At 40.3% G+C, this 12591-nt stretch overlaps 1 protein-coding gene across 8 annotated transcripts in view; it reads right to left on the bottom strand.

Moving 5' to 3' along the window:
• IFT25 (intraflagellar transport 25) overlaps positions 1–12591 on the bottom strand; it is a 45755-nt gene that overhangs the window by 13666 nt on the left and 19498 nt on the right. For 7 of the 8 annotated variants that reach the window (XM_032137293.2, XM_032137290.2, XM_032137292.3 and 4 more), the window contains exons 5-6: positions 11029–11072; positions 8712–8883 (exon numbers count right to left, since the gene is read on the bottom strand). In XM_032137293.2, coding sequence (XP_031993184.1) covers positions 8767–8883; positions 11029–11072 — 161 coding nt within the window. In that variant the 3' untranslated portion in view covers positions 8712–8766. Of the gene's footprint in view, positions 1–8711; positions 8884–11028; positions 11073–12591 lie in introns of those variants that run through there. The other variant, XM_058430583.1, reaches the window with a different exon arrangement.

A 12591-nucleotide genomic window follows, 5' to 3' on the forward strand; every position in this document is an offset into this window, starting at 1 on the left:
AATTTGCATTACTAACAAGTTCTCAGGTGAGGCTGATGCTGCTGTCTCAGGAACCACACTTTGAGAACCGCTGCTACAGTAGGTGTTGTTGGTGCTCTGCCCAGATGCCTTTTACCAAGCCATTGTACTCATGAGCCAGCTGCTGTGAGTGTTGGCTGCTAATGGCTCACAGATGCACTTTCCTGAGAATTTGCCCTCATGACAGGAGCTGTCTTACCCAGAAATACCTGTGAAATTATGTCCTTCACCTGAGTGTGGCCCACAGCCAATGCCTGATGGATTTGAAACTCCAAAGCCTGTTCCCTTGCTGCAAGGTGGGGCAGTCTACTTCTCCGGTGCCAGTCATGCTTCAGAGCTCCCTGTGGGATCAGACTGAGGCTAGACTTCAGCAGAAGCCATATGTTTAATTTTTCCCTCTGCCTGATCCTGCTTCTCTCACTTCCTTAGAGGTTTCTCCTGAGAGCGCTCCCTCAATAAATCACTCTTCAAAGAATCCTTGTCGGAGGCTCTGCTTCTAGAGAACCTGACCCAGAGCAGTCCCCTTCTGGGTCTTTTCTGCTTATGAGTCTTCATTAGTGGGGCTTGTTATCTGCTGAAACATAGTGTGGGATGAGGAGTCAGGTGGCGCAATCTGCAACTTTCATTGACATTCGCTGTCTTGAGTAGCCTATTATTAACTAAATTCCTTCCTTTGAGATGGGGCTCAGGGAAATCCCCTTCAGTTACACTCCCTTTACTTTGGATGCTTTTTCGCCTTCTGCTATGGATTGAATTGTGCCCCTCTAACCCCCAAAATGCCTATGTCGAAGATTTAACCTCCTTTTATTTGGAGACAGGGCCTATACAGAGGTAATGAAAATCACATGAAGTCATAAGGGTGTGGCCTTGATAAGACAGGAATAGTGTCCCTTAAGAGACACCAGAGTGCACTCTCTGCACACACACACAGAGCTCGTGTGAGCACACAGCAAGGTGACAGCTACCTACAACGCAGGAAGAAAGGGTTCACCAGAAACTATGCCAGCACCCTGATCTCAGACTTCCAGCCTCCAGAGTGGTGAGAAAATAAATGTCTGTTGTTTCAGCTACCCAGTTTATGGTATTTTGTTACAGCAGCTGGAGCTAAGACAACTTCCTTCATCATGCTTTACCTCCAGCAGTCTCCTCTGGTGTATCCTGCCTGATTCTCTCCAGCTCCATCTTCCCTGCCATTCTGTTATTAACCTCGAGGCTCTCTGGAGACATTCTCCATCCGCCTGAGCCACCTGCAGCCCTCTTCAATCTAATCAAGGGACTGTTGGATAAGCCTTTCATAACCATGACACCTTTAATAAAGTCTCCAGCTTTGAGAGAACATATGCTAGTTCTCAGCTTCTTCCCTCACCAAAATCCTCATTTCACAGTACTTAGTGAGTGGGCGTCCCATTTTGATGTTAGGGGTTATAGCTGCTTCCTTGAAGATAAAGTTTTTCTTAATTCTTTTTGTTGTGAATGTTTTGACAAAGGGGATGGAGTAAAAATCCCTTTACCCCATCATCTTTAACCAGAAGTATCCATTTTATATTTATAAACATATATATGTATATATATAAAATTCATATCCCATTATAAAATGATGTTTGTATATATCATACTTTCTAATATATGGCTGCGTAGTAGTTTCCAGTTTTTCTGTCTTAGAAACATCATTGCTATAAATCTTTGTCCACTTATCTTTGTATATTCCTTTATCTGATTATTAGGATATATTTCTAGAAATGGAATTTCTGTGTCAAAGACTACATGCATGTTTAAAACTTTGATGTACACTGCCACACACTATCTCCCAGAAGGCTATCAGGGTCAAGTTACAAAGGGCTGCTGGAACATCACCTAGAAGGTGAAGCCCACAAAGGATGCCTCCCCTAGCTTGACCCCTGCAGAGAGGCGTTCCTGAGAGAGAGCTCAACAAATGCAATATGCGATTAAAAAAAATGTATAAATGAGTGATAAAACAATTTTCATTTCTGTAATATTTCTTTGCCTAGACTTGGTACATGGTTAAAAGGTCATTAAATTTTTACTTTTTATCCATCCCTTTAAATAAGTATTTATTGGTTTAAACTTTATGCAAGGTGCTGTGATAGGCATTGGTCCACAGTAAGTGATCCAAAAATTCATATATTGTTGACGAGCTTTATTCAAAGCTCCTCAAAGATTCTACAGTATAAAGAGATACAGGTGTGCAAATAAGTGAACAATGTTCACTTATTCAGTCAACAGATATTTATTGAGAACAGATGTGCCAGGCACTATTCTAAGCTGAGGATACAGTCATGAGCAGAAGCAACAAAACCCCCTGCCTTGGGGAGCTTACATTCTAGTGAGAGTAGATGATAAACATGATATACATGATAAACAGAAAAGTTAGACAGTGATAAGCAGGGCTGTCCCTATAAGGGTGAGAGAGCCCCAGGTAATTCAATTGGATTATATCTCCTACTCAAGAGGTTCACACCTGAATGCAGGTGGCACTGCCCTCATCTTTCAAAGGATACTTGGGCTATCATTAATATCATTAAAAGAAAAAAATTTAAGTGGAATTTTAATGATAGAAATGAAGAGTCAGGTATAAGAACTCCCAAATACAGAACACAGGGTGGCTGCGTCAGGTCCCTAACCTAAGAAAAGGAGAAAAATAAAACAGGGAAGAAAGATTTAATGTGTTTGTCTTGCGAGGGTAAGGTGCAGGAACACTCTAATTTTAGATAGGGAGGCCAGAGAAAGGCTTATTGAGAAGGAAATTTTGTGTAAGGACCTGATGTCAATGAGGAAGCCAGCTATACTGATACCAGTGGCAGGAGCACTACAGGCAGAGGAAACAGCAAACACAAAGGCCTCAACACATAGTACAGACAGCACAGTGGCAGTTAGGAGTCCATGGGCAGGTGGAGAAAAGGCCACATGAAGGGGGAAGAGGATGCCAGTTGAGGACAAATGAGACTTTAAAAAGGTGAGGAGCTGGGAGCAGTGGCTCACACCTATATTCCCAACACTTTGGGAGACCAAGGCAGGAGGATCCTGTGAGCCTGAGAGCTTGAGACTAGCCTGGGCAACATGGTGAAACTCCATCTCTATAAAAAATACAAAAAATTAGCCAGGTGTGGTGGCATATGTGTCTGTAGTCCCAGCTACCCGGGAGGCTGAGGTGGGAGGATCACCTGAGCCTGGGAGGTCAAGGCTGCTGTGAGCTGTGTTTGTGCCACTGTGCTCCAGCCTGGGCGACAGACCCGGTCTCAACAACAAAAAAAGAGGTGATGGGGTAGTTCAGCAGTGAAATACAAAACAAACAAAAAGGTAAAGCTACATATCATATCTATTGCCTGAAATTTGGAGTGGTTTAAGGTGATAATGAGAATGAGTTTTTTAAAGCCTAGAAAAATGAAGTTTAAAGCATGCTGTTTTCAAATACCGTATATGAAATGGGTGTTCTACAGTCATCAATTGTTTCCTGCATCCACAGAAGACAGAGAAAAAAGACTTAAAGATAACTCACCAGGCCTGTGCCAAAGAAATCAATCAGATAACCTCTGGAGATCCCTTTTAGCAATCTGTAAGCCTCAACACAGTGTTTCTTACACAAAGAGTTATTGCCATTTCAGTTTAGAAACTTGGCAGAAAGAAAATGCTCAGCATTTCATTTTATTGAACATGAACACAATTGCTGTAATTCACATTCCTTCTCAAAAACCTTAAATGGTTCCAGTGTTACAAGAAAATACCTGAAAGCCTGTGATCTAGCTGTAATGTTCAGTTTTAGTTTCACTTTTTGCTCTACTCAGACTTTTTTATTCATCTTTCCCCAAATTCATCATTATGAATGACTACTCACCTTCACATCTTTTATCTGGTATACCAATGTGGCTTTTGAAATGCCTTTCCTACTCTTCTCCATTTAAAACTAGCTTTTCCGGGCCAGGCGCAGTGGCTCACGCCTGTAATCCCAGCACTTTGGGAGGCCGAGGCGGGCAGATCACCTGAGGTCTGGAGTTCGAGACCAGCCTGGCCAACATGGCAAAACCCCATCTCTACTAAAAATACAAAAAAATTAGCTGGGCGTGGTGGCGGGTGCCTGTAATCCCAGCTCCTAGGGAGGCTGAGGCAGGAGAATCGCTTGAACCTGGGAGGCGGAGGTTGCAGTGAGCCACGATAGCGCCATCCCACTCCAGCCTGGGGGACAAGAGCAAAACTACATCTCAAAAAAAGGAAAAAATTGGCGAGACTCCATCTCAAAAAAAATAAAATTAAAGCATATATAAAAGTAGAAATACTCGTACAATGAACCTCCATATATCTATCACCCAGATTCAATAATTTATTGCCACATTTGCTTCAACTAACCCTCTTTCCTTTATAAAGGCTCTGCTTAAATAGTAAGCAAATTCTAGATTATCAGGCCATTTCAGTCATCCATAGTTCTATATGCATCTCATGTATATATGCATTCCATCCATAGTTCTATATGCATCTCATATGCTTTACATGCATTTCAGTCACCCATAGATCTATATGCATTTAAGCTCATGCATTTTATTACATAAGCTTAAAGCCAGTATCACACATAGTAAAATGAATAACACCCAGTCTACAAGAAAATTTCCTCAGTTATCTTAAAATGTCCTTTTTTGGCCAGGCGCAGTGGCTAACACCTGTAATCCCAGCACTTTGGGAGGCTGAGGCAGGCAGATCACCTGAGGTCAGGAGTTTGAGACTAACCTGGCCACCATGGTGAGACCCCCAACTCTACTAAAAATACAAAAATTGGCTGGGCGTGGTGGCAGGTGCCTGTAATCCCAGCTACTCAGGAGGCTGAGGCAGGATAATTACTTGAACCCAGGAAGCACAGGTTGCAGTGAGCTGAGATTGTACCACTGCACTCCAGCCTGGGCAACAAGACAGAAACTCCATCTCAAAAAAAAAAAAAAAAGTCATTTTTCAGTTTGTCTATTCAAATTAGCATCCACCAGGATCCACACATGGCATGTGGTTATAGGAGCTCTTAGGTCTCCTTGAATCTAGAGCAGGCCCCTTTCCTTAATTAACATTTTTTATGCCACTGACTTTTTGAAGAAACCAGGTCGCTTGCCCTGTAGGATGAGCCACATTCTAGACTTGTCTATCAGTTAGGATAGGCTAGGTTATACTGCGGTAATGAGCAATTCCAAAATCTCATTGGCTTAAAACAACGAAGCTTAATTTCTTACTCCTCCTATATACCCATCTCAGATTGAGCTACAGCTGACTGATAAAAACAGAATTCCTTTACCCAAAATATTGAAAAGAATGTAAATAAAAACTGAAACAAATTGATACAAATGCTTTAAATAAAGTATATCAGTGACAACTTCCTGTTTAAATAAATATATTGTTAAAAAATCATGCCAGAGCATTTTGTTATAATTACTAGGAAAGACATGAGGAGCCCTGCTGTTAAACATCAGTATCACTTCCAGACCCAGACTGATAAAAGTAGTTACTGTGTAGAACATTGCTGGTCAATTATGGCACAGGAGGAAAAGAGCCCCGAAGGGTCTCACATAGGCAATTAAATGCCTCAGCCTCGAAGTCAATTATTCTTCATCTCATTGGGCAGAACTGGTCACATGGCACCACCTAAACAAACGCCAGGAAGTATTATCTTGCCATGTCCAGGAAAAGCACAAATCTGGACATTTCAGTAAGCTGCATTCCTGGCTACTAGTGTATTTGATTCCTTGCAGTGTCGCTTTACTTGTTCCTCTATCTCCTGAGTTTCCTGAAAATGGAGGTTATCTCTAGAGTTTGATTAAATTCAGGTTCAGTAATTTTGGCAAGAGTACTTCATAGGCTAGTCTGTGTGCTTCACATAAAATCACACCAGGAAGCATACCGTGTTTGACTGCAGCAGATTGTAGCAGTAATGGCTCCCTCTCACCCCAGCCAATTTTTTTCTTTTTTTTGAGATGTAGTTTCGCTCTTGTTGTCCAGGCTGGAGTGCAATGGCGTGATCTCAGCTCAATGCAACCTCTGCCTCTCAGGTTCAAGCAATTCTCCTGCCTCAGCCTCCGGAGTAGCTGGGACTACAGGCGCATGCCACCACACCTGGCTAATTTTGTATTTTTAGTAGAAACAGGGTTTCACCGTGTTGGCCAGGCTGGTCTTGAACCCCTGACCTGAGGTGATTTGCCCACCTCGGCCTCCCAAAGTGCTGGGATTACAGTCATAGGCCACCATGCCTGGCCCCAATTTTTTCAGACTTCCTTGTATTCGTGCCCTTGGGCAGGTACCTTGTTTTCACTCTGAGCTTGGACACATGACATGATTTGGCAAGCAGACAACAGCAAATCTGATGGCAAACAGAGACTCAAAGATCATTTGCACTGTATTTAGAGATAGCAGAAGAAAAAGAAAACTTTGCACACTGGGGATTTCCCCCTTTGCTACTTTTCAGAATGCTGAGACTATCATCTGAAGAAGCCTGGAGGACAAGAAACAACTTGGAGCAGAGATGAATAGTCCCAGCTGAGGCCACCTAGACTCCTAACCTGCAAACCTTAAAATATGTGAGTGAAGTCATCCTACACTATCTAGACTATAGGAGTTGCCAGCTGACCACAGATATAGCAAAGCAAGCACAAGCCAGAAAAAAACTGCCAGCATATCCCCAGAATTGTGAGCAAATGAAATTGTTGCGTTAAGTCACTATGCTTTGAAGTGGTTTGTAACAGAGCAAAAGCTAACTGATACACTGGTTAATCCATTTTTAATAAATCAATAGATTCAGATCCCTGCATTGTCAAGTTCCCCACCAATCTTTCAATTAATGCTCATCCACTGATTGTTGCCTATATCAGTGTTTAATTTCATGCAAATCAATAACTTTTTTCCTTTTTTTTGAGACAGGGTTTTGCTCTGTCACTCAGGCTGGAGTGCGGTGGCACAATCGTGACTCACTGAAGCCACGATCTTCTGGGCTCAAGCAAACCTACCACCTCAGCCTCCCAAGCAGCTGAGACTGACTACAGGCACGTACCACTCTGCCTGGTTTTGTTATTTTTAACTTTTTTTTTTGTAGATACGGGGTCTAGCTATGTTGCTCAGGCTGGTCTCGAACTTCTGAGCTTAAGCCATCCACCCGTCTTGGCCTCGCAAAGTGCTGGGATTATAGGTGTGGGCCACCATGCCTGGACTAATGATGATTCTCTATCATATCTTCCACATTAATAAGCAGGAATTCTTCTGCAAAGCACTTTCTCTCATCTACCAGGGTTATCTAGTAACTCTCAAATATAGTCTGTACATGATAGATGCCCAATTCTTTCCTTTTAAATACAAATATTCAAATAAGTAATTCTGCCCTAGTTACATCCCATGGAGTCCAATGAGGGTTTTGTTTTAGTCTTTTATTTTTTCTCTTCTATCAATATGGATTCACTTTTAAATATATTCAGTATGGTTGTAGTCAACTGTAAATTTTTTTTTTTCTGCTCAAATTGCCCTTTTTTTTTTTTTTTTTTTGCTAATAAGAGTACTTTCATGTTGGCTTCTGTATCCTCTTGACATTATCCATTAGTCTCTACTTTCTGGCACAACAAAATGTCCCAGGTTCATCTTATCTATTTCTTGTCACACTTTTGGAATTGGCCATTCCTCCAAAGAGTCTTGGCTCCAATTAATGGGAAAGGTATTTAGAGATCACAATCTGGGTACTTGATGTGCTCACTGATATTTGGATGTCACTGCTTCTAGATCTTTTCATGGACTTAAGAAATAGTATTCTTAAATAAGAGAAAGAGGGCCAGGTGTGGTGGCTCATGCCTGCAAACCCAACGCTTCGGGAGGCTGAGGTGGTCAGATTGCTTGAGCTCAGGAGTTTGAGACCAACCTTTATTCCAGTCTGGGTGACAGGGCAAGACCTTATCTCAAAAACAACAACAAAAAGTAAGACTATGTGTTTCCTAACCCTTCTCTGAGGTTTTCAAGCCAGAACAAATAAAAGTAAAGGCCGGGTGCAGTGGCTCATGCTGGTAATCCTAGCACTTTGGGAGGCCAAGGTGGGCAGATTGCTTGAGCTCAGGAGTTCGAGACAATCCTGGGCAACATGGTGAAAAATACAAAAATTAGCCAGATTTGGTGTTATGCACCTGTAGTCCCAGCTACTTGGGAAGCTGAGGTGGGAGGATGGCTTGAGTCCAGGGGATGGAGGTTGCAGTGAGCCAAGATCGAGCCACTGCACTATAGCCTGGGTGACAGCTAGACCCTACTACAAAAAAAAATTTTTTTTTAATTAAAAAGTAAAATCACTTGTTTTACAGGGCCCACCTCAGGTTCCATGACGTCAGTGAAACCCTTCCATAAGTACCTTCTCTTTTCTGACCTCTTACATTGTTTACTGTCTATATTGCTCACTTCGTCCTTTGCATCAATCAATTAAAAAATTAATGCACTACGATCTGAAGAGCACGAGAATGGATACTGTGGGGATGCAATGTATTACCCATTAAATTTTCATGTGCAGTCACTTCCTTGATTAAGCTATATACTGAAGCCAAAGCTTTCTCATTTCCCCCATGGTGGCCAGTACTGCTGACTGATAAAAACAGAATTCCTTTACCCCAAATATCGAAAAGAATGTAAATAAAAACTGAAACAAATTGATAAAAATCCTTTTAATAAAGTATATCAGTGACAACTTCCTGTTTAAATAAATATATTGTTAAAAAATCATGCAAGAGCATTTTGTTGTAATTATGAGGAAAGATTTGAGACTACTGTTCCCTCTACAGAAACACTATGCACAGATGCAAAATGATCAAAGGCTGATACAATAATGAATCTCAAGTAAGTAGCGGAGCCATCATGTGCCTGTATGGGAAAAAAATCAATATAAATGCTTTTAGCAGTGCTAGTTAACTGTTAACAAGCAGTTAGCAAAAGAAACAGCTTGATGCAGGAGTAATATTCTAAATATATAACAATATATAAGGCCAGCTACATATAATAGTTGTGGTACATATCAGCTAAATACCAGCCTTGATTTGATGAAAAATAGCAAGTGGAGCTAAAAACTGCAACTCTCATTTTTTTGTAGGGACAGGGTCTCACTGTGTTGCCCAGGCTGGTCTTGAACTAGCCTCAAAACTAGTCTCCCAAAGTGCTGGGATTACAGGCGTGAGCTACCATGCCCAGTTTCTAATTTTTTAAAAGTGTCGGGTGGGCACGGTGGCTCACACCTGTAATCCCAGCACTTTGGGAGGCTGAGGTGCACAGATAACCTGGGGTCAGGAGTTTGAGACCAGCCTAACCAACATGGAGAAACCCCGTCTCTACTAAAAATACAAAATTAGCTGGGTGTGGTGGCACGCGCCTGTAATCCCAGCTACTTGAGAGGCTGAGGCAGGAGAATCGCTTGAACCCGGGAGGCAGAGATTGCAGTGAGCAGAGATCGCACCACTGCACTCCAGCCTGGGCAACAAGAGCAAAATTCTGTCTCAAAAAAAAAAAAAAAAAGTGTCTTTCTAAAGTATTTTTCATAATAAAGAAGTTTCCTTTGGTTAGTGCTGCCTCAGAATATACTACCCTGAAGCATGACTACATTTTTATATTTATATAATTTCTCTGGAAAGCAATTAGCCAATATATTTTAAAAGTTATAAGTATGTTTACAATCTTGCACCCAGTAATTCTATTCCTTGAAATTTAATCTTAGAAAGTAAGAAAAAAGGTGAAGGTCCCAGTAGCAGGAATGTGCGTAGATGTCCCCTGTGTATTACAGAGGGGACAAACTGTGTAATGACAGAGGGAAGAAAAAGAAAATTAGTTTAAATGTATGCCAACTGGCAACTGTTATTTTAAAATTGTACTTATGAAGCCTGTGATATAATACTAAGTTAAAAAAAGATGACACAAAATTGTCCACACATTATTATTCTAACTGTACAGCATATGGTCAACAACTAGAAGAAAATAAATACAGTAAAAGTTTTTGTGACAGGGTAATAAAATTCTGGGTGATTTCCAGCCTCCCATTCCCCCTTGCTATTTTCCAAATTTTCTATAATGCTGTAACCCTCCACAGTGGAGTCCTGAAACAATATATGAAAGGTAGCAGGGGCTTTCTAATCATAACCCACTAGGTAAAGACAGAAAAAAAACAGGAAAATAAAATTCAGTAACATTAATCATTTTTCAGGACCTCACTGGCCTCCCCAGTACTTGGGTGAATTTTGGTGGGAGAGAAAGGAACTAATGGGATTCAAAAACTTCCTACAGAATTTTTTGAAACACTGATTTAATAGCAGCTTCTGGCAAGTTGTGAAGAAGTAAACTTACTGGATAAGGTATGATTTTAACCCTCATTTAGGGAAACCTTAATTAAACAAAGCACGACCACCTAATAAATAGATATTCAGTTGTTTTACTTTTTTGTGTTTGTCTAAAACCAGGGCCTGACCAACTACCAGGAATAGCGGAACTCCTGATGAGGCAGCAGCTTCCTCATCAACAGGCATTCATTTCACTTGACAAGCAAAGCCCAGTGGAATGTTGTCGAAAAATACTGGCTGTCTTTCCACCTCATCTCTCTTTGGCTTATTTGCTGCTGATCCTATGCTCTAGTTCCCTTTATATGAATCTCCCTTGTCCTTTCATGCTTAAATTAACATTCAATTTTGGCATCTCGACCTTTTTTCATTCCTATTCTAAAATGCCTACAGAATCAAATGAAAGAAAGCAAACCAAATAAATACTTCAAAGTAAATGAACGAGAAAAATAAAACAAAAAATAAATGAATTGTTTAATCTTGCCGTCACTCTCTATGAAAGGTAAGAGCCTAATTTATGAATGTACATTTAGCTTCTATTATTATTGAGAATAACTTTCTCTACTGGTTGATTGAGGTACAGAACCTATAATATCATGAGGATATTAACTATGACTATGGAGATAGGTTTAAAGTCTAAATACATTGTGCAGGTTAATTTTTAATTCTATAAAGTATATTCACTTACCACAATTTCCTCATTTTGAAGCTGCCCCTCTGTGTGTACCAAATCTAAAAAATAAATGGAACAGAAGAAATGAGTTAAGGGTCAAAATACATGAGAATAGCTATTGAGATTTATATTCAGCAAAATATGATATCTGGTAAATTATGAGACCAGGTTTGAAGGAATCATCGTTTGCATGTTGAAATTTGATTTAAAAATAGAGGTATATGACATACAAGGCAAAAAAGATAAACTATGAGCTATAAAATATCCTAGTGAGCACAAGCAAAAGGGAATACAAATGTCAATTATATTAATAGTAAAAGAATATAAGGAACTGATAAAATGTGAAAATTTCTTTTTAAAACATTTATTTTAAAAAATCCCCTTTTCAAGAAAAGTGAACACTTGAGGATCCAGCTACTAACAGAAAGGAGCCATTTTGCCATACCCACGGGTAACAACTAGAGCTGAGGTTCTCGGTGAAACTTTCACTATGATGCATAATTGTGTGGCCCATGAAGTAATCTTTTCTGGTATCCAAGTTTTAAAAATGTTTCCTTATGTAATTTTAGAGCAGATTAATTTATTTGATCATGAGTTAATCATATCAAACATTCTTTTGGAAACATGAAAGATTTAATTGCTATAATGACAGCTAATGATAGCGGTGGCTCACGCCTGTAATCCCAGCACTTTGGGAGGCCGAGGCGGGTGGATCACGAGGTCAGGAGATGGAGACCATCCTGGCTAACACGGTGAAACCCTGTCTCTACTAAAAATACAAAAAAATTAGCCAGGCGTGGTGGCGGGCGCCTGTAGTCCCAGCTACTTGGGAGGCTCAGGCAGGAGAATGGCGTGAACCCGGGAGGTGGAGCTTGCAGTGAGCGGAGATCGCGCCACTGCACTCCAGCCTGGGTGACAGGGCAAGACGCCATCTCAAAAAAAAAAAAAAAAAAAAAAAAAGATAGCTAATGACAGTATTCAAAATTAACTTCATATAAAATAATGTACACAATGTAAAAGCCCCATAGTATTAAAAGAGAAGTCTCTTGTGTTTCTGTTTCCTAACCCTTTTCTGAAATAATGAAAATCAGTAATCTGCTTTACCCCTTCTTTCTCCTCTAGTCCTGCTTCCTAAAAGTAAACATTCTTAACTCTTTTAAGCTATTTTTCCTGAAATTATAATATGCTTTTATTCCTTTTTGATAAATTTTTTACTGACTTTATATAGTATGGTAGGTGAAATTTTAGCTTTTTAAAACCAAAATCCCCTCTTCTTCCTCCTTCAACTTCTCCCTCTTTCCCTCCTCTCAAATTTGAAATCCTACTTGATGGTTACATTACTCTGTCTATCTAAAGGTTATTTACTCCTGAAATAAGTAATACATTATAATGATATTTTCTTTCTTGTACAACTCTATCACCAGAAATTAATAATAAACTTTTTCATTTGCTTAGTTTTTTAGTTATGAAAAATTGAAAAATATCGGCTGGGCATGGTGGCTCACATCTGTAATCCCAGCATTTTGGGGGGCTGAGGTGGGCAGATCACAAGGTCAGGAGATTGAGACTATCCTGGCT

The sequence above is a fragment of the Hylobates moloch genome, unplaced genomic scaffold, assembly GCF_009828535.3.
Source record: "Hylobates moloch isolate HMO894 unplaced genomic scaffold, HMol_V3 SCAFFOLD_18, whole genome shotgun sequence".
In the NCBI taxonomy this organism is placed as follows: Eukaryota; Metazoa; Chordata; class Mammalia; order Primates; family Hylobatidae; genus Hylobates; species Hylobates moloch.